Raw genomic sequence first — 26,282 nt, 5'->3', positions numbered from 1 at the left:
AGGGCCTCCTTCCCTCCCTGCAAATTCAGGATATCTGTTCTTCTTTCCACTTCCTCCACCAAGCCATCCAGTGCAGCATCTGAAAACTGAAATGTGCGCTCTCCCATGTTGTGCCATTCCTCACTTTTTCCCAGGTCAGATTCTCTTCAATCTTAATTCCCTCCACCTGTTCCTGCCACCTCCCTTTAAGAGGAAGCTTTAAGCAGTGCAGGCAAGCTTTAATGGTAAAAACAAGCTTGCCAGTCACAATATTATCCCCCAGCTGTTATGTCCGGCCAATGAACAGCTCAGCTAGCACTGGCTGAATCTTAAATCATTAAATTGAGCAGGCAGCATGAAATTGGCATGCTGCCTCCATTGCAATTACAATCAATGAGCACGGATTAATGACACATCGCGATCCTGTGTCCAATTGCGGGAACAGTCCAATTAAGCCCCACAGTATTTATTCCGATCAGTACAGAGGGGTACATAGGCAACAACTGTGTGAAACTAGAACTTTATTTTCCTGTGCAACTATCATAGAATTAGAACTTGATAGTTAAACAACTTTGCAAATTATTTTGTTGCTGCATTCAAATTTTGATTATAAATAGATATCTTTCAAACAATGTTATAGATCTAATTTATCAACTTCTAATGTTTACAAAACCAGTTTTAAAAAAATCCAAATTGCAATACATCAATGTACTTCAAATTTGCTGCATTGACATGGAGTTATCTACTTTTGATACTGATAACAATCAATTCTTATATTAATAAAGCATTTCCATTTAAAATTTGATAGTCAGAGGTTGAACAGGTGCTTCCTCAATGTCTGTCTCTTGTATTAAAATGTCCAGGGGTAGGAAAGTGTCATCACATTTTCTAAGAGTTATGCATGGTCTGAAGTCAACCAACTGGAACAATGGAAGAGAGGTCATTGTTTAGATGAGAGCTTGCAAACGTAAAGCCATAGGCGCCAAAATTGATGGAAAATGGCATTCAAAAGATAAAATCTGTTGCGTGTCAGAGCTAAGCTAACAGAAGGAGCCTGTGGCAAAGCAAGTACTTTAGTCTTTTTCACTGAATTTGAGTGGCATTTCAATTTGTGTATTTATGCCTCTAAGACATTTTATTATCCAAGAGTAATCTATTTCAAATTGTACAATTTAAACTGTATACATTTTATTGATGCTATTGGCCAGTTATGTAAACAGATCTTGTAGATAATGACTCAATAACAGAAAAATACAGATGCCTGCTATTTTCTTTCATTTTAGTGCAAAGTGATTTTTAACATTATTCTTTCTTTGAGAAAAGATAAAAATCATGACACTATTTGTCGAAAACCAGGTAAAGGCAAAGTTATATTAGATTTGCCTGTTTAATATTTTGTTTGCTAGACTAATATTCTTCTTTTTTGGGATACATAGCAGCTATAGTTTGTGTGAAAAAGGCAATCTGACATCAAACTGCACTCAAAAAATTGTGCTAGTTTTGAGAAGTCTTTCCCTCACCCGCAAGTTTGCACTCAAAATCATTTGCAAATTGTTGAATATAAAATATGTCATGAACCAATGAAATCAGGCTATTTTGGAACATAGCTTAATAACATAACTTAACTCAATGCAGTATGCAAAAAAATGTATTAAACCTATTCCTCAATATTTTTAAGAGTGGTAATCTGGTGCAGTTTTTTAAATACAGTTGGGAATGGATTTATCATAAAATTACACATTATTAATCATCATGTCTAGTTAACCACCTGGAGTAACCCAATTTTAAACAAATGTAAATGACTTCATAAAAATGGGTTTGGAAGGTGCTGGTTGAAGGAGCCTCAGTGAGTTGCTGCAGTGCATCTTGTAGGTGGTACACACTGCTGCCACTGTGCATGGGTGTTGGAGGGAGTGAATTTTGAAGGTTGCGGCAGATGGGATGTCAAGCGGGTTGTTTTGCCCTGGATGGTGTTGAGCTTCTTGTGTGTTGTTGGAGCTGCAAGTGGACAATATTCCATCATTCTCCTGGCTTGTGCCTTGTGGATGGTGGAGACTTTGGGGAGTCAACAGATGAGTTGCTTTCTGCAGAATTCCCAGCCTCTGACCTGTTCTTGTAGCCACAGTATTTGTATGGATAGTCCCGTTCAGTTTCAGGTCAATGTTAACACCAGGATGTTGGACAGTGGGGGATTCAATGATGGCATGCCATTGAATGACAAGAGGAGATGGTTAGGTTCTCTCTTGCTGGCAATGATCATTGCCTGGCATTTGTGTGTCACAAATGTTACATGCCACTTATCAGTCCAAGTCTGAATCTTGTCCAGGTCTTGCTGCATATAGACACAGACTGTTTCAGTATCTGAGGATTTGCAAATGGTGCTGAACATTGTGCAATCATCAGTGAACATGCCCACTTCTGACCTTATGGTGGAGGGAAGGTCATTGATGAAGCAACTGAAGATGGTTGTGCCTAGGAAACTAGGATTCTGGGTGCGCAGAAGGCCTGCCTCAATGCTCCGGCACTGTATCCAAACTGAAAAAAAGAATAAAACATCCCTTCAAGCCTCACCCCTCACGCCCCCTCAACCCCCATCCCCCCCAACACACTCGCCATGTTCCATCCATGTCAACCCATTCCACCTCATGCCCTGTACCCATTGTCCTTGGCCCGTCATACTTCCCATGCCAACCTATTCTCCTGTACAACTCCCTTATAGCCCCATAACCTCCATCCCAACCTATCCCCTCTGCCTCCATGGCTCCTCATACTCTCCATGCCAACCTATGTCCTGTATCCACCCCATGGCCCCTCATACAATCCACAACAACCTACGCTCCTGTACCCACCCCCTTGGCAGTGGGGTAGTGGTATTGTCACTGGACTAGTAACCCAGAGATCCAGGGTAATGCTCTGGGGACCCAGGTTCAAATCCCACCATGGCAGATGGCAAAATTTGAATTCAATAACAAATATGGAATTAAAAGTCTAATGATGACCATGAAACCATTGTCGATTGTCATAAAAACTCATCTGGTTCACTAATGTCCTTTCGGGACAGAAATCTGCCATCCTTACCTGGTCTGGCCTACATGTGGCTCCAAACCCACAGCAATGTGGATGACTCTTAAATGACCTAGCAAGCCACTCAGTTCTCAAGGGCAATTAGGGATGGGTGATCAATGTTGGGCCATGAATGAATCTTTTAATAATCCTCTATGCCAACCTATGCCTCTGTACCCACCACCATGGTTCTTTATAGCCTCTATGCCAACTTAGTGCCAATTCACATCAATAATTGCCATCCACCCACCATCTTTGACCTTACACCTACCATGCCAACCCACCCAGTATCCACCATGGGCAGACATCAGGACTTATGCAGAGATGAGCAAGAACTTTATTTATAAAACTTTATTAGAAGTATCTATTCAGATTTCATTATATTAAGAAATAACACTCTCATTCACAAAAAAAATTATTATATTTACATTCTTTCAACTATATAATCCTTGATAAGAACAAATATATATTTTAAGTGCTTAATCCCTTATTAAAACAAGCATTAGAATTCAATGTTCCACTTCAAATTGTCTATAACTACTTGGAGTTGTCAATTAAAATGTGAAATGGCATGTATCCTATTGTGAAATCAGTCATGCAACAGCAATCCAGTAAAGGAAATCTTCATGCATATGTCAACAAACAGAGTGAAATAGCAAGCAATGATTTTTATTAAACACTTCACGTATTTTTTTCAAAGATTTAAAGGGCAAGACTTTTAAATTTCTTGACAGCTTGAAAACTCCCATTGACAAGTGCTTTTGATAGGTCCCCTTGACAGTTGTGCCAGTTGATTTTGACAGGTCTGTTGACAGTTCCAATGAACTTGACAGTTAATGAGTTCATGCGCTTTTACCACACATTCATGCCTAATTTTAACAATTCCAAAGGGCTCCTTACCTCCACAAAAGGGCACCAGACCTTCCTGCAAAGTGTTCTGGGACCAGATCTAAAGGGGTACCTTACCTCTCCAAAGGGGTATTTTGGCTATCCAAAGAAATGCAGAAAGTTTAGACCTGCTCTGGCCAGGTCTATTCTGCACACTTCAGGTTACACCCTCCTGGGATACAAAAATCTGACTTCAGTGGAGGCAGCTGATGACTTAAATGGCCAGCTGCCTCCGTGAACCGTGCATGCGCAAAACATGAATGCCCTTGCGAAAATGGGAAGTGCCGTGTTCAGGGGCGGGACTTAAGATTTTTGGGCAATTCTGCCATTTTCACTACAACGGAGAACTTGATTAGTTTTCAGACATGGCAAAGCTTTCACTGGGGCAGATAAGGTAAAGAGCAGAAGCAATTGATGTTTTTAACATTGGTATGGGTTTTGATAAGATGAAAAGGGAAAGACTATTCCTATGATTAAGGAATCTGTGATCAAGGGTAGTCAATTTGAAATTGTCAATTAAAAAAAAGGCAGGTCAAAATAAACCTTTTACTGAGAGGATTGCTGGATCATGAAATATTTTGCCACATGGAGTAGTTGACCATGGTACCTCTGAAAGGAAAAGTGCACAGATATTTGAAGTTGGAGGAATACATGAAGATAACAGAGTTCTGCTGAAAAAAGAGACTGTTTTTGTCAAAAGTTTTTGTCTTGCACTCATCAGGACAATTCACAAGAATACAACAAATTTATAGTGTATGAGAAGAGAGTGCTGATTGGTTGGCAAGTGGACTGTGATTGGTAGAGGCTTTGCCATGGAGAATGCACCAGTTGATGGTGACTGACAGTTAACTCAAGCTTTGTTTGAAATTTAAACCAGGCAGCTTGACTCTGATTGGTCAAGGCATTGCCCTGAGGAGTGAACCAGCAAATAGCTATCACTATTTTGTTTGGCTGAAACAGGAGCAATGTATGTATATGTTCCTTCTGTCTGCAAAGACCAGAGCCCTGGGTATTAATATATGTCGCTTCCAGTACATGCAAATGCACCACACTGCAAGCCTGACTGACAATCTTAAATTGGTTGTCAGTGTAATTCTTAGCACACTGAGGATTATTTAGCAAATGTTGTCCAGTTGCAAATCTAACATTGGATGCCAGTCTTTGGGATGTATGACCTACATATCTAGCATCACACTGGCACTGAAATTCATATACTCCATTACTCATTTGTGTGATAGGCAGAACATCTTTTTGGCTTGACAGCAGCATCCCGTTAGTGGCAAATGACACTCGTGTTACTACTGCATGGTAGCAGCATGAAACAGCTGGCTTCATCTACTGCTCAGAGTTTTGAGATACTTCGCCCTTTCAGGGGAATCTGAGGTAGACTGGGCACTTTCAGGGCCAAAAATGATGGCCTTAGGTCTGTTCATGAGTTTGCATGACATACAGTGCAAAATGATTTGATCAGGGTAGCCATTATCCCACAGGGTGCTTTTGATGCGCCTTATTTCAATGTCTAGCTTACATGGTGAGCAAATGGCTCAGGCCCTATTTGCGAGGTTGCTGATAAGGCCAATCTTTTAGTATGTGGAACTATAAGAATCCCAATGCATATATTGACCAGTGAAGGTAGGCTTGTGATAGACCATGGTAGAGAACCCCTGGAAGATTTCTCAGCTAGTACGTCAAGAAAAGGGAGTTCATTTGACTGCTCCATTTCAAAGGTGAGTTTAAGCGCAGGTTGTAGTCCATAAAGACTCCATAAGGAAATTATTACATGCTGCTGCAGATTTAAATATAGCGAAAGTATCTTCCAGCTATCGGAAATATGCAAAGGGTAGGAAGTTAGGTGTCATTCCATTGAAGACACATTTATAATGGTACCCAACAAAGATGTTTGTGGGAGCTGGGCCTAGAGGGGATCCCTCTATTATTTGGGCACACATGGTGACGTTAAAACTGAACTCAACTGCGCAGGTTGCTGAGTTCATAAGATCAATGAATACTGATGTACACAATGGTGGTGGGTCTAGATCACCATGCTTTGGTGCTGTAATGCAAATATCTATGGCTTCCTTAAGTGGAACATTAGTGAATAGGCTAGCACTGTCAAATGAGCACATGACAGAGCATTGTTATGGATATGCAAAGTCCTGTATGGTCTTCGCAAATGTGAAGGAGTCCTTCATTGTGTATGTGGAAAACTTGCTCAAAGCTGGTTGTAGCAATTTGCCCAACCATTTGGCCAATTGATGTTGTGCAGAACCGTGAGAGTCGGCAGCATGCCCACCAATGATTAAGAGGCCTATTAAGACCATTAACTTAGTAATCAACGGTGATTTCTTGTTGCCTGTGCAGCGTTATGGTTGGCAGGTGGGCGAATCGGCCAGGCGGCCTTTGCCTTTTTGAGGAAACCTCATCCAACGGTGGGATGAGGTTCCTGATATTAATTTAAAAAAAAGATAAAAATGTTTGGACAGAATTGACATCAGCCATATGGTCAGGTGACTGATCCTGATGCATGGACATTTTTTTTGGCATTTGGAAATCTTTATTTATGGCTTTTCAATTCTTCAGCTCCCTGAGGCAGCTCCCTGCCTTCAGGGAGCTTTCTGTGAGCACTTCCTCACGCCCGCACTGACTTCAGTGCTCGCCTTGCTCCCACCCCCACCCCCACCCCGGCAGCACTGAGCATTTCAGCACACCTTTCACGCTGGCTGACCGTTAATTGGTCTGCCAGTGTGAAATCGCGGTTGGGGGCCAATTGCAGGCGGCAGCCCGTTTCCTGGCTGCTTCCAAGCCCACCAACCGCATGCCGAACACAAAATCCTGCCCAATAAGTGACGGCTATTTGCTGGTTCATTCCTCAGGGCAATGTTTTGACCCATCAGAGTCAAGCTGCCTGGTTTAAATTTCAAACAATGCTTGCCAGTTAACTGTCAGTCATCATTACTGGTGCATTCTCCATTGCAAAGTCTCTACCAATCATAGTCCACTTGCCAAACAATCAGCACTGTCTTCTTTTATGGTATAAATTTCTTGTTTTCCCTTACATTGGTATTCTTGTGAATTATCCTGACGAGTACAAGGTATAAAGCTTCAACAAAAAATGTCTCTTTTTCAGCAGAGCAATTGCTTTTAAATTTTGATTGCTTTGTGGTGAAGAGCGGTTCAGACATGATGAACAGTTTTCTTCCGTACTGTAAACTTCTATGTTTTGTTTTGGCTCGCTCAGATCTTTACAATATATTTCAAGTATGCTGTTCTTCTCCAAAGCCAAAAACAACTGTTTGCAATATTAGCATAAATGCTTAATTCAATTGTACACAATTATTTTATCGCTATTTTAACTGAGGGATTAAAGCACTTAAACAGGTTGTGTTTATTCAATAGTATTGTGAATAGCAATTTCTGGCTATCAAAACTTCTAATTCATATTGTAACAATGGGAGAAATTGCATTGATCTGGAACTTGTAAATCTCAGCTGTATTGGTTCAAATTAGTTAGAGCAATTTCAGCAACAAAAAAAAATTGCATGGGACAAGTAGAAAATTGCCTTTGTATGCATTTCGGATGAAAGCTAATGCAACATAAGAAAGGCTCTTTAATTTATTCTGAAGCAAGAAAATTGAAAAAAAAACAGCTCACCAATTTACTTTATTCTCTTCTCATAGCCTTTGGCAGAATGAAAAGTAAAAGAATTCAAAGAGCTAACATTGAGGTTGGCTTACCATTAATTTTGTTCAGCAGAAGCAGACAAGAATCACAATATTTTATCCCAAAGACAGCTGGACCCTACAAGTAACTTTGCCGTCAAATCGTTAGGAACTCAGTGCTACAGGCATCTTTTTTAAAAAAAAATTGAGATACTCAGGTAACAGTACAATCTTTTCCATTTGCCAAGGATAGAAGGCTATTCCCTGTAATAATTAATAATCTTTGGAACATGCTGCTAGCTCCAATATCTGAAAAGTTTAGATTTCAGCGATTTAGAACACAGGCGGATGGATATTCATTGGGATCACAACACCACTTGCAGTATCTTCACAAACATGTTGATTTGCACTAGCTGTTAAAATTGTCTCTGCGTGATTGTTATTCTAGTAGCCCAAAAAGAGAGGATAATTATAAACTGTACTCAAATTGACCACTGGTTTCTAACAATCTGCATTATTACTGTATTAGTGAAAAAGGAATTTTTCTTTTCAAGTGCACTGTATCTTGCTTCTGGCTATTGTCATCTATTATTATTTGCATCATATGACCATTATTTCTACAGACACATCTTTCAGAAAGGAGGTCTACCCATTCTAGTCCTGACAAAACATATCAGTCAGTCAAAGCAAACCAAACAAAAACAATGTTGTTTTGTGATAATAATTTGTTTTAGTTAAAATATCATAGCTTGCTACTAGCTTGTATGGGTACCTCAGAATGGTTCAATATGCTACAACAATCAAGAAAGCATTTCCAATTTTAAGTAGTACAACTTTTCATTGTTGCACCCCATCTTTGAACTGCGAACTTGAAAATATTTTCCATATTTCCATACATCTAAATTTATTGGATCACAAATAGGACTATTTTCCAACTAGTTCTAACATTTCCACAGACCAAAAATCTCATTTGCCAGTGAAAGAGTTGTAGATTTCGTTAAAAACACCTCTAGTGATGCTCCAGCTGAGCCTGCGACCCAGATATTTGTTCACGCCCAGCTTTAGACACGTAAAGAGGAATCAAGGCATTGAAAATGTTGACAAGAGGATCATATGAAAATGGTCCTCTTGCATCATCAGGACATTATCAGTGCACAAACCATTTTCTGTAAAAGTTTTCATCTAATAAATGTGCACGGCATGACCTAATCTTTCAGCCCTCATGAGTCTGCAGAGAATTACAACTATGAATCCACATATAATGCTCGCTACTAATAAATGGAAGCACTGCTGCGCTGTACAGCCATGCTTAGCTTGGCTTCTTATATATGCTTATTAGCCATGGAGTTAGAAATGTAAACTAGCTCTGTGACAACATATTGAAATATAATCTTTTTGACACTAAGAACTGAACTGGAACAGTGAGTGCATTTTTATTATGGATAAGATTGTGTTGCAATCAGTATAATTAGTTATGGTTTTTAATATGTAAAGTTGCAATTAGTTACAGAGGTACAAATTTAAACTAGCTCATGGGACCTAACTAAAATGCAATGCTGGACTTGTTGTTATTGTTTTATTTAGAATTTTCTCAGTTTTATGTATGTTTATTTACTGGTTGAATTCGTGTAACCATTTTAATCTTACTCCAATTATATCAAGACTGTCTGTCTTTTCATTAGTTAAATAATAAACTGAAACCATGAATTGCTTTCTAAATAGAAGTAAACTGAATTTGTCCATGACTGACTTATGATTTCACCATTTGTCAGTTGTCTACTGAGCTTCATCAGCAGAATATAAATTATTTTTCATGCTTGCCTGTGACATTGCTGCTATTTCCTTCCAGCACCATGAAAAATAATCATAAGTTATTTTGGTGCCAAGAAATAACAACATTCATAATTACAACTTACATCTGAAATTATCAATAGTAACTTGAAAGCAATTAATTGATGCAATGACATTTATCACTAAAAACTTGTGTTTGGGAACTGGTGCTTGTTTCCTTTGCATACACCTCTCAAAAATGTTCTCAGAATTCAGCATTCATGCGCCCCATGCCAATAAATTTGCAGGTTAGAATCCATCTGGCTCACTAATGTCCTTTAGGGAAGGAAATCTGCCATCTTCACCTGGTCTTGCCTATATGTGACTCCAGATCCACAACAATGTGACTGACTCATAACTGCACCCTGAAATGGCACAGTAAGCCATTAAGTTCAAGAGCAATTAGGGATAGGCAACAAATACTGGCCTTGCCAGTGACTCCTACGCCCCGTTAAAGAATACATTAATAAAAAGGTACAGCCAACAAATTCAACAAATTGACTGGTCCGGGTCTGTTTGGTTTCTTTCTTGTTGGAACAGCCAACTAAGCAACTTCGATGTAAGCTCAGGAAACCTATCACCAGCGAGATAAGCAAATAGAGTTTTTATAGCATATGGTTATAGTTGTATTAAAGGAGTGTCTTTAATCTTGTGTAAAGCCTTGTGTTTGATTATTATTAAAACATACCATTGCTTAACAATCTATAAACTTGTATTAATTATTAATTGAACAGGATGGATTTTCTCAGGACTCCAATTTCTTTTATTTTGCAAAGTTTATAGAACAAATTTAAAGCAGATTTTCAGCAAAACAGAGCAACTATAACTTTTTCTGTGATACGTCTTTTTTTTTCCTGAGGTGAATTTAGCTTTCTATTGCACAAGTCAAAGCAATTAATTCATTCTGATACCTTGGGCAAAAAGTGCAGATTGATTTCTGTGCAGTAGGCTCCTTCCCTTTCACAAAATTAATGCTCATGCCAAAAATTTTGTAAAACATGCCAGGGAAAGATACCTTCAACAGTTTCAGATAATTTGATTCATTGAGTAGTACAGTAACACTATGAAATTCACCTCTCAGTTTACATTAGTATACAACTGATTTTGTGACTTTGATCTTATTCTTGTTCACTGCATTCTGGGCCACAATTGACCATAGACTGTTTGGACTGGCTGTTACCTCCTTTATAGTTGAACTGGTTACATTAATATAACATTTGTGCAATTTTAGTGCCCAGTTCATTAGAATCATAATACAGGATGGAAGGAGATCATTTTGCCAATCATGCCTGTGCTGGCTCTTTGAAACATTTTTTCCCTCAAATATTTTTTTCAAGTATATGTCCAGCTTCATTTTGAAAATGAGTATTTTTAATTTTTGACTCCTTGTTCCAGAAGGACCTCTAGCATTTGGCCCAGGTGGGCATATTTTAGGTGCAAGGGTGATCATTGGATACTGGCAAACTTTTCAACAGCACAGTACAGACATACTCAGGTGTCACTTCAAATAACATCCACATGTGTGCACTTTCCACCAGACGGCACTGTATAATGATCCAAAGCAGGATGCCCTAAGGACACTTCAGCTGAAATTAGCTAACTCAGCTACTATCAGAATTTGCAACCTTACTAGTGAGTACACCTCAAAGCAGCAGTGCTCAGTGCATTTACCAACTTAGCTATCAGACGAGGTTGAGAAGAATGGTTTCTAAAGTGATTGCACATAAGATACATAGGACTATTCCAGATGCTCCCTGAAAATACAATCAGTTTGTATTCATGCTTGTCACTATTAAAAATGATCTTAAATTTCTTGGGTAAAAACAAAAAACTACTGCGGATGCTGGAAATCCAAAACAAAAACAGAATTACCTGGAAAAACTCAGCAGGTCTGGCAGCATCGGCGGAGAAGAAAAGAGTTGACGTTTCGAGTCCTCATGACCCTTCAGCAGAACTGAGTAAAGTTAGGAGAGGGGTGAAATATAAGCTGGTTTAAGGTGGGGTGGGGGAGAGAAGTTGGAGGGGGGGGTGTGGTTGTAGGGACAAGTAAGCAGTGATAGGAGCAGATAATCAAAAGATGTCACAGACAAAAGGAACAAAGAGGTGTTGAAGGTGGTGATATTATCTAAGAAAATGTGCTAATTAAGAATGGATGGCAGGACACTCAAGGTACAGCTCTAGTGGGGGTGGGATGGAAAGACTGACAGGGTATTACAGTTATAGATTTAAAAATAATGGAAATAGGTGGGAAAAGAAAAATCTTTATAAATTATTGGAAAAAACAAAAGGGAGGGGGAAGAAACGGAAAGGGGGTGGGGATGGGGGAGGGAGTTTAAGATCTAAAGTTGTTGAATTCAATATTCAGCCCGGAAGGCTGTAAAGTGCCTAGTCGGAAGATGAGGTGCTGTTCCTCCAGTTTGCGTTGGGCTTCACTGGAACAATGTAGCAAGCCAAGGACAGACATGTGGGCAAGAGAACAGGGTGGAGTGTTAAAATGGCAAGCGACAGGGAAGTTTGGGTCTTTCTTGCGGACAGACCGCAGGTGTTCTGCAAAGCGGTCGCCCAGTTTACGTTTGGTCTCTCCAATGTAGAGGAGACCGCATTGGGAGCAACGAATGCAGTAGACTAAGTTAGGGGAAATGCAAGTGAAATGCTCCTTCACTTGAAAGGAGTGTTTGGGCCCTTGGACGGTGAGGAGAGAGGAAGTGAAGGGGCAGGTGTTGCATCTTCTGCGTGGGCATAGGGAGGTGCCATAGGTGGAGGTTGAGGAGTAGGGGGTGATGGAGGAGTGGACCGGGTGTCCCGGAGGGAACGATCCCTACGGAATGCCGCCGGGGGGGTGAAGGGAAGATGTGTTTGGTGGTGGCATCATGCTGGAGTTGGCGGAAATGGCGGAGGATGATCCTTTGAATGCGGAGGCTGGTGGGGTGATAAGTGAGGACAAGGGGGACCCTATCATGTTTCTGGGAGGGAGGAGAAGGCGTGAGGGCGGATGCGCGGGAGATGGGCCGGACACGGTTGAGGGCCCTGTCAACGACCGTGGGTGGAAAACCTCGGTTAAAATCTCGGTCCTCCTTCTTCCTTAACCGAGGTTTAACCGAGCAAACTGGGCGACCGCTTTGCAGAACACCTGCGGTCTGTCCACAAGAAAGACCCAAACCTCCCTGTCGCTTGCCATTTTAACACTCCACCCTGCTCTCTTGCCCACATGTCTGTCCTTGGCTTGCTGTAACTGTAATACCCTGTCAGTCTTTCCACCCCACCCCCACTAGAGCTGTACCTTGAGTGTCCTGCCATCCATTCTTAATTAGCACATTTTCTTAGATAATATCACCACCTTCAACACCTCTTTGTTCCTTTTGTCTGTGACATCTTTTGATTATCTGCTCCTATCACTGCTTGCTTGTCCCTACAACCCCACCCCCCACCCCCCCCAACTTCTCACCCCACCCACCTTAAACCAGCTTATATTTCACCCCTCTTCCAACTTTACTCAGTCCTGCTGAAGGGTCATGAGGACTCGAAACGTCAACTCTTTTCTTCTCCACCAATGCTGCCAGACCTGCTGAGTTTTTCCAGGTAATTCTGTTCTTGTTTTAAATTTCTTGGACCTTATTATGGGTTTTTAATGTCCAATATCAAAGCTGCCAATATGTTTTTAATCTAACTCAGATTAACAAATTTGGTTGAGCTCTTACTATAATTTTAGAGTTAAATATGTGCAAGTATTAGCTTCAATATAAATATAAAGCTGTCTGATGGTGCTTGGATAGCCACCAGATCTCTTTCCTCATTCTGGCACAAGTCACCAATCAATATTCATGACTCTGCTATGCTGAAGCAGAACTACAGTTCTCCATCACTGCACATTTATCGTCTCTTGATCAAAGATTGTACCTTAGTCACAACATGCATGGCAATAGCTTTAAAAGTTGTAAAATGCAGGTTTTTCATAAAAACAAGTCAACAATGCCCTGAATCTGATAACACAACGGTTTGGAATGTACTACCTCTTTCAACCACTCCTTTTTATGAACTTCAACCTATGTTTTAACAGCTCTCAGTTTATGTTGTTTGGCATCCAGCCCAACCAATAGTTTCCTTAGTGTTTTGAAGAGGCATTCAGAAGCTCTAGCACTTTGATGACTGAACAGGACAGAACAGAGAAAAAAAGATAATCACTGCAGTTTCCTCCATTTACTTCAATGCCTGGGCTAACCAGCAGTTTGCATTGGTGCTGAAAAATGTTTTGAATGGAGATCAATGCTTTGTAAATATGTTTTCATTCATGACTTGCTGGTACTCCTTTTAAAGACTAATACATTCATTATTCTTAGTAACTTACTGCACCAAACATTTACAAGCTTCTACACTAGACTGCATCATATCTGAGATTTTTTTCAGGAAGGTATAATATCAATAATCCATAATTCCTTTTAATATTGTCTTAGATATTACACATACACATTCAAAAGACCTATGAAAGAATTATGTTGCTTGTATATTGTTACTTTCTTTATTCGTTCATGGGATTTGGGCATCGCTGACTAGGCCAGCATTTATTGCCCATCCCTAATTGCCCTGTTCAGAGGGCATTTAAGAGTCAACTACATTGCTGTGGGTCTGGAGTCATATGTAGGCCAGACCAGGTAAGGACGGCAGATTTCCTTCCCTAAAGGACATTAGTGAACCAGATGGATTTTTATGACAATAGGCAATGGTTTCATGAACATCATCAGACTTCTAATTCCAGATTTTTATTGAATTCAAATTCCACCATCTGCTGTGGTGGGATTTGAACTGCGGTCCCCAGGGCATTACCCTGGGTCTCTGGACTACCAGTCCAGTGACAATACCATTACGTCAACACTTTGTGTAAACCTGAATAAATTAATGAATTATAAATAAACAAAGCAACAAAATAAACAAAATATATAAACCACAAACTATCCAAACTCAGAAGCCTATGAATAAACTTTAATTTTAAATTATATTATTAACACTCTTATTTATATAGGAGTTACTTCAAAAGAATAAGGGGTAGAAATTAATCTTGGACAATCGCACAAAATAGGCAGTATTGGATTGGCCACTGATTATATGCAGAGCCTAATATTTAATTCCATTGATTGTAATGAACTGAATGTCAAGTGCTGCATTTAACAGGCAGTTGATCTGCTTTCACCCATTTTGCACCACCACCCAAGATGAATTTCTCCTTCTAAGACACTGTTCACATTGTGGATAACATGCATTGACAGTTGGTACTTCCGGTGATCAAATACTTCAGAAACTAAAGCAGTTAACCAAATGTAATCACAATGCACCATTAGACATTTTATCACACTGCATCAACATTTCACATCTTAAAGTTTTTTTTATATTTTTGATTTTTGAACTGCCCTTTGTTCTTTGTAGAAGTTTCAACTTTGGAGCTAGATTTTTTAGGCAATGTAAAGCATGGTGATGAATTCATTATAGATAGATCTTTTGCTTCAGCCAAATAAAAATATAAAGTGCCTAGTCTGTTCATATATGCCTTTTCACAATATATGAGATATGTCTTTTCACACTAATGAAGTACTTAGCCACTCTGTACAACAAATTATTGTGAAACCCTGTTCTAAATTTCATCTTCCGTTCTTCACACAGCTTTTGTCAAAGCCCTTCCATTGTTTAAAAGTTGATTTCATATTGAGGCGTTGACAATTAATATATTTACATCTGTATATGTCACCCAGTTCACTGACAACTTGGATTTTTTTAAACAATACAGGAAATTTTATTTTATGTGGTGATCAACGTTATAAAATGAAACATCAGTGCTTAGTTCAGCCCTTTTCCATTTATGTCTTTCCTGTTCATCAGTTGAGCCTTCGAGAGCATCTCACAGATATTTTGTTAATTATTAGGATCAGTGGGCAACCACATAAACCCAGAATATTATTTTGCTACCAGTGTCACATAGAACATTAAATGATATATAATTGTATGTATTATTTATGTAAATATATCTTTGTACTGCCTATGAGCACATACCTGATGGATAGCGTTCAATGACTGGCCAGTTGTCCACCTGTAGCGTGGCATTGCCACCGCTCCGTGTAAACCGTACTATATGGTACTTTCCATCATTTACAATACCACTTGATTCTTCAATGGTGATGTCATCTGTTCCAACATTAAAAATAACCCGAATCTTTCCTTGTTCCTGCAAAGAAATGAATAGAGATGGTCACCCACACTGACCACATTATGTAGTACACATCTTTCTATGGTAATATGAAACAGTGGCATTTGTAATTAGAGCGATCACAAAATCTTCCATAAATACAACTACGTGGAAAAAAACGTTGAAGGGTCCACAAATACATAACCCTGATTCTAAATCTGACACTGCGATGTTTTATAGTTAGAGAGTGAGTGCATATTACACTACTGCTAAGAAGCAGCCACACGCTGCATCAGATTGTTAAATAATTATTTCCTTTTGCTGACCTCTTCAAAGGAAAAAAACTGAAAACAGATAGAATCAGTATTTCCGCTCTTTCCACCCTTTGTTGGAGGATAATCTTTTGCTGCCTGTCTTTTTGCGCAAATTTTTCCTATCTGTAAGGGGTTCGCATTGAGCCAGGTTATGGTTTTGCAGCTCCCAGTTAGCCTCCAGTTCCTCATTCACATGACTATTCTACATGTATATGAATGGTTAGAGTGTTGAATTAGCTGGTTGTTCACCACCACCCGCATCCTTGTCTACCCATGCACTTTCCAATAGAGATCAGTGGATCTCATTTAAGTTGTTGCATTTTAAGAGCACAATTGCCCATTTCTGGTGAACCAGCAAATTCTGCTCCTTCATCTGTGAGTGGCACTAACTGATGAAAAATGGATGGAGTGGCGACAATACAATAATAATTAGTAATAATTAAAGACTCATGTTGCGATTAAAAAATGATTGTTGCACCCCAATTAAAAAATATTAAAGAACCACATGATACAAAATTGTACTAGGAGAGGCATGACGCTTCATTAACATATTTAAATCATGCTCCCAAAGTTGAAGCTGGAACTAAATTAACACCTGCCAGCCGGGTTTTCCCAAGGGCTTGAGAACCATGAACTGGAGGCAAAAGCTGCCAGGTCAAAAAGAACAACCCTACTTTTGTGCCAGGAGAAGCAGCAGAGCTCCCCCTGGCGCTTGAAGAAACCTTTGACCTCCCCTTTGCCAATGCAACTCTCTCTTCACCACCAACCCCTCCCCCCCCAACCCCCTTACTCTGATCTGTGACTTCAGCCGCCAATCAATCCTGATCTTTGGTTCCCTCCCTTCTGATTTTCCGGCAGCTGGCCACCCTATTAATTTACCTGGCTGCCAAGCAGGAAACAGAACTAGAAAAAGAGAACAGAGTCCTCCTGCTAAATTAGGCAAGAGCCTTCTCATAAATACCACGGCTACAATGCTCGTGTTTATTGTCAAGGTTTAGCAGTGAGAAGCCCATTAAATAGTTATACTGTGTATTTTACACAGAATCTAAAAAGTGTCAGGTTGCTAGTGGCATAGCATTTGTGTCTTGATGCACCATCCCATAAATGCAGATTTCTGTCCACAAGTCCTTTCATGGTAAGTTCCTGTTTTTGTCCAAGTCACCCAGTGAAGACACTGAGCCTTAATTGCATACGGCACCAAGTGAAGTTAAAATGCCTAATAAAACTAAGTTGTGAACAAGTTAACAAGAGCAGCATACTGCTCACAATTTTGGCATTGTGTAAACTTTGGGAGAGCAGGGAAACCAAAAGAACTTGGAGGAATAAAACTCAACTGTCATGGGGAAAATGGTTGTATTATGAAATGGTCTAGAAAGCATGAATAAAAAATCTGCTTGTTAGGCCAGAGGTCAAAACTACCGTATCCTGAGACTAATTAGAAACGAATTGTCAGTCTCAGAGGTTCTGACGTTGACTTGTGCAATGCAAGTATTCATCCATTTTGTGGGATCATCTGAAATTTCTCTTCCTGCTATACTTGTAATGGAATTAAATGGTTTCAAATAAATGAACAGACATTTACACTAACATGGTAGAGAAAGTATTTTCAAATGAGCATGTTCAGCATTTAACTGTTAAAATCACCACAGCATGATTTCAGAACCTGAGACAGCAGAGTGTCAGGTGTGGGCAGTGGAAAATACTGGTGCTTCTCTGAGGCTGTTGTTGAGGCACATTGTTAGGGCACAGTAACAGAAACTTCAAGCTTCATTCTAGGAGTGTTTCATGCTGACACCTCCATCAGACTGTGAGAACAGAAATCAAATATAAAAAAAAACCTGATCATTAATGAAACGTAAATATTCCACTGGCTCTTGTCCGTCAGCACTGTCACCCAGGCAGTTGGCTTCCACACCACAAAGAAGAACCTTTGTAGCTGATTATAAGTTTGAAAGTGAAACTGCCTGGCATAGATACTGATACAATGAGAAATGTATTTGTGCATAACATGTTTGTTTTGAACCTTTAGGGACATGGGATAATACTGAGTATGTTCCCCGAATTAAATTGCTGCAGAGTTAGCAATTATGCTGCGCAAGCCGTTTCAAGAGGAAGATTTGCACACAATTTGGTATCAATAGCAAGATTTTGGCATTGTTTTACAATACACATGGCCCAAATTTATAAAGTAATTCCCTGGCCTATTCATTGTATTTTTGGTAGACTTACACATTTTTTGTAAATGGTTCAACAGTCTTGTCAAAACATCAAACAATCAAGGTAATTTTAGCCACCTCCCTCACAACACAATGGCATCTTTGTCAGTTGAAAGAAGTGGTATTCACTGTGGCAAAGTGCCATCAATTTCACAATATACACGTCGGTCAGTCACCTATGGGACATATGTCAGTCAGAATGTGCCATGTTCATAAAAAATTCCAGGTACACTTTTTACCCTTACAATTAAGCAGGACTCAAACTAATAAACAGCCCTCTGCTATGAATGTTTTCGGTGGTGGTAGTGGGGGTGGTGGTGGGGGTGGGGGGTGAGGGGGGCACCCTGCCCTAACCTTCTGCCCACTTCCAAGCTGTCCCCCAGAATATGGGTGTGAAATCGGCAGCCCATCCACCATTTTAAATAAATAAGCTTGTTACCAAGCCAATTGACTGGAATAATAAGCTGCCCAAGCTATAAAACGGTTGGCATGGGCAGGCAGGTGGGCGAGGGCAGGCCGTTTTTTTAAGGAAACTGCTTAACAGGCTTCAGGGGATGCTCTGTGCACATCGGGGTTCCCCACCCATAACACCACCTCCTCTACGTTCCTCCCCACCTGTCCCCAAAACCAACACCCTACGCCCCCTCACCCCGGGCTCCCCACAATCCTTCCCCGGCCGATACCCCCAACTTACTTCTCTACAGGATCCATGTCTTCTTCATCTGTGGGCCTCCTTGCAGTCCCAGCAGTGCTTACTCAGTTCTGGTTTCTGGGATTGCTGGAGAGCTGCTAACCAATCAGATCGAGGGCAGGATTTCCTCCCACTCTCTGCTTGTTTAACCCGCCAACAGTGTGTTATGGCTGTGGGTTGGGGTTCTTTCAGGTGTGTCGGTTGTCAACTGACTCTTGCAATGGTGGGGTGGGGAGTGAGAATACACCTGCCATCCCCCTCCCGCCCCGTGAAATCCAACCTATTGTGTCAGTTCCTCTGGTTTCCTGCCTTTAATTCTCTCGAGTTATCAACAGTCACAGATTGCAACTCTATCGAGTACAATCACAGTTCTTGGTTTCCAGGAGTGGGACACGAACCCACAACCCTCTGATTCAAAGGCGAGGGTGCTATGAACTGAGCCACAGCTGACACCCAACAGGACAGAAAATTGCTAATTACACTGCTCTCTGGTGTTTCTGACAATCTCCTGATTAAGTTGTAACTGATCAGTCCCTGCAGAATTCCAGGACCAAGCACTCCAATTAAGTAAAGACATTATTAAGCCCCAGCTAAGTCAAGAACCAAGAAAAGTCAACAACCAACTATCATGATCTCTAAAAGCACTCTTTCCCTTTCACAATTATCTTGTGAGCATGAATATTCCACTTTACTCTCTTGTAAGTGCATTTTGAAATTCTGTACCAAGACTTCATAAATGACGTGTTTATTCTGGGAGGGGATTCGGATACCGGATAGAATAATGAATAAGTTTTTGAGGAACTAGAAGTAATTTCAACCATGAAAGGCACATATTTTCAGGTATACAGGAGCAAAAGGAATCATCAATAATAATATTAAGAAATCACTGTAACCTTCGTAATCTATTTTTCATTCATTGCGAACAAAGTGAAGAAAGAAGGAAAAAAAAGTGGACTTGCATTTATATAACTCTTTTTACATCAAAATATCATGCACTGCTTCACAGTCAATGAACTTTCAAGATGTGCTCAGTGCTGTTAGCAGGCAGATATAGCAGCCAAATTCACATAGCAATGTTCCACAAACATTAAATGAATGAATGCCCAAAAACTGTGTTCTTGATGTTGCTGAGGGAAGAATATTGGCAAGGACACCTGGAGAATTCCCCCTGAATAGTGCCAGGGGATCTTTTACTTCTGCTTAAATAGGCAGACAAAGCTTCAACTTAGCAACACATCGAAAAGGTGGCATCTCTAATTATACAGCACTTCCTCACTCAGGTATATGCCAGCCTGGAATGCAAGTTCAAGGCCTGGAATGGGCTTCAATCCACAATATTCTGGTTCAAGAATCCCATACAATTACTTGACAGAAGGCCTTCTGAGGAAGCAAGGAGTAAATTTAGACAAAGCAATATAAGTAAGCAGCGAAGCAAAAACAAAAGAAGAGCAGACTAGAAAACTATCAAGTACAATCAAATAGTACTTAAAAAAAAAGTCAAAGAGAAATCTGGAGTATTAAAGTTTTCAAAGCTTAAAGAGGAGAAAACAAAGAAAATGTGGCCATGCTATGGACTGTTGTAAAGACATAAAAAATGTTCTAGCCTTTAAGAAAGCATGCATAAAATACAACAAAAATTAACACTATGCATCATGTGAGGGATGCCACAGAGATGTTGAAAGCAAAATCTTACACTTTTTTTTACTCAGAGTGAATGGCTGGGGAGCGGGCTGGAGTCATCGATTTGACAATTCAATCTTTCAGGTCATGAGAAAATCATGGCAACTTTTTATAACTTAATTTAGTCATTTTCGAATCCACAAAAATACACATATTGTCAAGTTGTTAGATATAGGCAGTTTTGTATGTTCACTGATGGTTCCATGCAGATACACAATTTTTTTTTGCAAAAATATACTTTATTCATAAAATATCATCAACCACATTCCAAACCATTTCAAAATCACCACAACAAAGGTACAATCAGGTTCAACTTTTACAACATGTATCACAAGGTGCATCAGTACAAACAATGAATATTACAATCATTTGCAGACATTCATTTTGAGCTGTACAGCCCGAGGGGATTTAAACAGTCCCAGTCCCTCGGTGCACTGTGGCAGAAAGGTCTTAGGCAGCGACCCTTCCCCATTGCGCCTTTGCGGCAGCTGCCCCAAGCTTTAGTGCGTCCCTCAGCACGTAGTCCTGGACTTTGGAATGTGCCAGTCTGCAACACTCGGTCGGGGACAACTCTTTGCGCTGGAAGACCAACAAGTTTCGGGCAGACCAAAGAGCGTCTTTCACCGAGTTGATGATCCTCCAGCTGCAGTTGATGTTTGTCTCGGAGTGTGTCCCTGGGAACAGCCCGTAGAGCACAGAGTCCTGTATCACAGAACTGCTCGGGATGAACCTCGACAGAAACCACTGCATCTCTCTCCAGAGCTTGTTTGCAAAGGCACAATCTACAAGGAGGTGAACAACGGTCTCTTCTCCACCACAGCCACCTTGAGGGCAACGTGCCGAGGGGGTGAGACTCCTGGCGTGTAGGAAGGATCTCACGGGGAGGGCCTTTCTCACCACCAGCCACGCTACGTCTTGGTGCTTGTTGGAAAGTTCTGGCGATGAGGCATTCTGCCAAATGACTTTGACAGTCTGCTCGGGGTACCATCCCACAGGATCCACCCTCTCCTTTTCCCTCAGGGCCTCTAAGACATTACGTGCTGACCACTGCCTGATGGACTTGTGGTCAAAGGTGTTTCTCTGCATAAATTTTTCCACAAGGGACAGGTGGTATGCCACGGTCCAACTACTTGGAGGGTTCCGCGGCAGCATGGCCAGACCCATCCTTCGCAACACCGGGGACAGGTAGAACCTCAGCACGTAGTGACACTTGGTGTTTGCGTACTGAGGGTCTACGCACTGTTTGATGCAGCCACACACAAAGGTGGCCATCAGTATGAGGGCGATGTTGGGCATGTTTTTTCCACCTTTATCTAGAGGCTTGTACATCGCGTCCCTGCGGACACGATCCATTTTCGACCTCCAGATAAAGCGGAAGATGGCTCGGGTGATCGCCACCACGCAGGAGTGTGGAATGGGCCAGACCTGCGCCACGTACAGCAACAGCGAGAGTGCCTCACACCTGATGACCAGGTTCTTACCCGCAATGGAGAGGGAGCGTCGCTCCCACATGCCCAGTTTCCTTTTCACCATAGACACTCGCTCCTTCCAGTTTCTAACGCGTGCCCTGGTCCCTCCGAACCATATCCCCAGCACCTTCAGGCCGTCAGCCCTGACAGTGAAGGGGACAAAGGATCGGTCAGTCCAGTTCCCAAAGAACATGGCCTCACTCTTCCCAAGATTTACCTTGGCTCCCGAGGCCAGTTCGAACTGGTCGCAGATGTGGATCAGTCTGCGCACCGACAGCGGATCCGAGCAGAAGACGGCAACATCATCCATGTACAGGGAGGCTTTGACCTGAGTGCCTCCACTGCCTGGGATTGTCACTCCTCTTATGCCCGGATCCTTCCTGATGGACTCAGCAAAGCGTTCTATGCAACACACAAAAAGAACAGGCGAGAGAGGACAGCCCTGCCTGACCCCAGATTTAATCGGAAAGCTATCTGATTCCCACCCATTGATTGAGACTGCACTGCTGATGTTAGTGTAGAGCAGTTGGATCCAATTTCGAATTCCCTCCCCAAACCCTGTTTTGGAGAGCACATCCACCATGTAGGTGTGCGATATTCTGTCAAAGGCCGTACTGTCTGTGGGCTTCACGTCATACAATCCGGCATAAAAGGATTTGCTGATCCTCAAAATGTCGGACTGCGATTACCTTACTGAGCCGTCTTCTTCCTTCAGGCTGCTGATCACACAGCTCTCTCTGTGTACCTTTTGGAAGAAGAAACCTGAGCACATCTCATCCTGCTCCACGGAGCGGACTCTGGAACGGATGATGATCTTGGAGGCCTCCAAGGCAAAGAGCGAGGCTTGCTGGCTCTTCACCTCTTGGAGTTCCTCCTTGACATCGACCCCCATCGACTGCAGCCGGAGCAGATTCTGCATGTTTTTCTGGAGTCGAGACATTTCCCTCTGTTCCTTTCTAGCTTTCTAGGTGCCTTTGAGGATGAAAAACCTCTTGATGTTTCCCTTGATCGCTTCCCACCAGTGTGTCAGGGACTCAAAGAGGGGTTTCACGGTTCTCCAATCTTTGTAATCCCTCTTGAGCTCCTCAATGTTCTCTGGGGTCAGCAGTTGCACGTTTAGCTTCCATGCCCCCCTGCCCACCCTCTGGTCCTTTTCTAAATGGCAGTCAGCCAGTAGGAGGCAGAGGTCAGAGAAAAACACCGGCTTGACGTCGGTGGATCTGACTGCGAATGCACGGGACACAAACAGGAAGTCTATCCGGGAACGGATGGACCCATCTGGCCGCGACCAGGTGTATCTACACTGCGCTCAGTCTGCAGAGTTGCTGAAGACGTCGTACAGCTTGGCATCCTTAACTGTTTCCATCAGGGATCTGGACGTAGCGCCAATCTGCTGTCGGCCCTGCTGGATCGTCCAGCCGCATCGATGATGCGGGGGTCTGCAGTGCGCCCGCCAACAATTAAAAGTCCTGTTAAGGTCATTAAGAAGGAAATTAAATTCAAATTTACCCTGCCCATCCAACCTAACGGTTGGCGGGCAGGCGAAAAGGCCAAGTGGCCTTTGCACCTTTTAGGAAACCTCATCCACAGGCGGGACGAAGTATCCTAAAGCAAATAAAAATCGAATAAAAATTTTACACTTGAATTAAAAACATGTCCCTGCTCATGTGACAGAGTCACATGAGGGGACATGTTTTATGACATTTTTATTTCCTTTATTATTGTTTTTACTCAGTGCTTCATCTCCCTGAGGCAGCTCTGTGCCTCAGGGAGATTATGAAGCGCTCACTCGTGCGTATATGTGAAGTTCAGGCTCACCCGCCCTCCCCCCACCGCCCCCCCTCCACCGCTCACACAGGTAGCACTGAGCACTGCTGCTTGCGTTCCATGCTGAGCGGGCGTTAATTGGTCCACCAATGTGAAATCGCAGTGTGGTGCCGATCACGGGCGGCGGTCTGCTTCTCGACTGCCCCCGCTTGCCCTCGCCAAGCCCGCACGCCAAGGGCAAAACTCTGCCCATGGTGTCAGGGGTGGGAATCGAACAAACCTAGCACAGATGTAGACAAGGCAATCCTCAAGTAGAGTAACAGACCGATGGAAAGTAGTCCAGCCCAATGTCATGCTGCACGCAAACTACTCTTCTAATAGCAAAAAAGCTACTGAAACCATAACCTTCAGTAACTTCCATTTGGCTCACTAATGTCCCAATATGGAAGGAGATCTGCTGGGAGCCTATATGTGATTCCAGACTTTTAAATGGCCTCTGAATAGGGCAATTAGAGATGGGCAATAAATGCTGGCCTAGCCAGCGATGCTCACATCCCATGAATGAATAAAAAGAAAAAAAAACATAAGTAGTAACAGGCATGAGTGAAAAAACCAAGGTGAAACAGCAGAAAGCCAAATTTCATCTTGACAAGACTGCCAAACCATTGCCAAACTTTCAACCTTCTCAACAAGAGAAAGCCCACGTTGACACTTGGGTAGAGAAATTGTCACCTCGATCGTGCATGGTGGAAGTGAAAGACCAAATGTACCGATGCAACCACAGGTATATATGAACAACTAGCAAAGCTGTTCCTTCACCACAGTCGGCCAGTCAGGCAGAAGGGGTCTCACCAGCTGTAATCAGTGCAGAACTACCATCAATCCCAGCAGTCCACATGTCCCCAACAACGGAAAGGGAACAATAGTTACCATGGCAACAAGTGCTACAGGAGCCACACTCTCCAGACAAGGAACATCACCCAGACAAACAGCTAATGTCAACATGAACGTGTACCATTAAGAGACCCGCACGATTTAAAGACTATGTAAGGACTAGTCAAACAAACAGTTGTTGATGCACGAGAACAGTGAGTGTATAGTGGGTAACCTGGATAACTCACAGTTACACATGATCATGTATGCAAATGTGTCTTCTGTTCATTAGGAAAAGGGGGGTGTTTGGATCTTTTGTTTGTTATGAAAAGGGTGATGTTTAGGTTTTGAAATGCAACAGTACTACATGTCCCATCTGGCTTGCATAGTCACGTGAATGTGCCATGAGGTGATCTCTCTGGAGGCTGCCATCTTGAGATCAGTTCAATAAAGACCTCTCACTGAGAAGACACCGAGAAGCTCTGCTGTCTTTAAACGTGAAACAGCAGGAGTCTAAGGTACAACTGACTAGATAAGCAAGCATACCAGTATTGCCAGAAACATGTAGAACGCTTGTAGCGATGCCAACTGATATTCAGTGAAGTTTAGATCTATGTATGTTTGACAGACTCTACCTTGTAAAGCAAAACGCGTTTTGCTATAAAGGCTCAAAGTGATGTGGAGTATGGAATATATAAGAAATATGAAGATTTATTTAAAGGATTGGGCTGTTTGCCAGGGAACATTAGATCAAGATTGATAAATAAGCTACCATAGTAGTTTTCCCAGGCTGCAAAGTATGGTTTACACTGCAGGTTAAGTCTCAAATGGAGCTAGATAGAATGGAAGTCCTGATCAAATTACAAGTGAAAATACTTGAAAAGCTCACCACTAAACTGCTCAACTTCTCTGTGGCATTTGACATGGTGAATCGCCTCCTTACTCCATTTCTTCTTTGTGATCCAGATTTGTGGCACATTGGTTTCATGCACTGTCTGTTGCTGAGCAGCTGAAGGGAGGTAAGTACAGAGTGGGGAGCCTGTCACGGTCACTGCAGTGAATCATCCTGGCCCCACAAGAGGGTCAGTGGGGCAAAGAAAAATGTAGCATTTGGAAAAAAGGTGGAAGTGAAAGGTGCCCTTGGCACCATGCAGGTGGTGGGGAAGTGGACACTCAGCACTCGGGCACTGAACAGAGGCATCACCTCTCAGGCACCACAGAAGCAGAAGAGCAGGGGGCAAGGTTGCCAGTTACAATACAGCAGCCACCTCTCCAAAGGAAAGCTGCATCTGACAAAGGGGCATGACTGTCAAATTTTGGGCCCTGGATTGATGAGGGGCAGCACTCTCTGCCTCCCTTCAGCTAGCCAGCAACAGGCATCACATGAAACCCTTGCACTCCCTTCAAAATTCTAACTTTCCCCTCGAAGAAGCTCTGAATGAGCTGTTCAAGTGATTTAATTGGCCTTAATTGGGAGGGAAATGGGATTGCTCTCCCTTCCAAGCTGTGGCTCAGTTCATAGCACCCTCACCTTTGAATCAGAGGGTTGTGGGTTCATGTCCCACTCCCGGAAACCAAGAACTGTGAATGTACTCGAAAGAGTTGCAATCTGTGACTGTTGATAACTCGAAAGAATTTTTGGAGGTGTCAGCTGTGGCTCAGTTCATAGCACCCTCGCCT

The 26,282-nt window shown here is 42.0% G+C and overlaps 1 protein-coding gene across 5 annotated transcripts in view; it reads right to left on the bottom strand.

The window, feature by feature from the left end:
* nrxn1a (neurexin 1a) overlaps positions 1–26,282 on the bottom strand; it is a 1,849,731-nt gene that overhangs the window by 190,383 nt on the left and 1,633,066 nt on the right. For all 5 annotated transcript variants that reach the window (XM_078556994.1, XM_078556995.1, XM_078556996.1 and 2 more), the window contains one exon: positions 15,460–15,631. In XM_078556994.1, coding sequence (XP_078413120.1) covers positions 15,460–15,631 — 172 coding nt within the window. The remainder of the gene's footprint in view (positions 1–15,459; positions 15,632–26,282) is intronic.

The sequence above is a fragment of the Cetorhinus maximus genome, chromosome 14 (assembly GCF_964194155.1).
Source record: "Cetorhinus maximus chromosome 14, sCetMax3.hap1.1, whole genome shotgun sequence".
Taxonomy (NCBI): domain Eukaryota; kingdom Metazoa; phylum Chordata; class Chondrichthyes; order Lamniformes; family Cetorhinidae; genus Cetorhinus; species Cetorhinus maximus.
The sequence above is the reverse complement of the archived record's forward strand: the minus strand, read 5'-3'. Positions and strand labels throughout refer to the sequence as shown.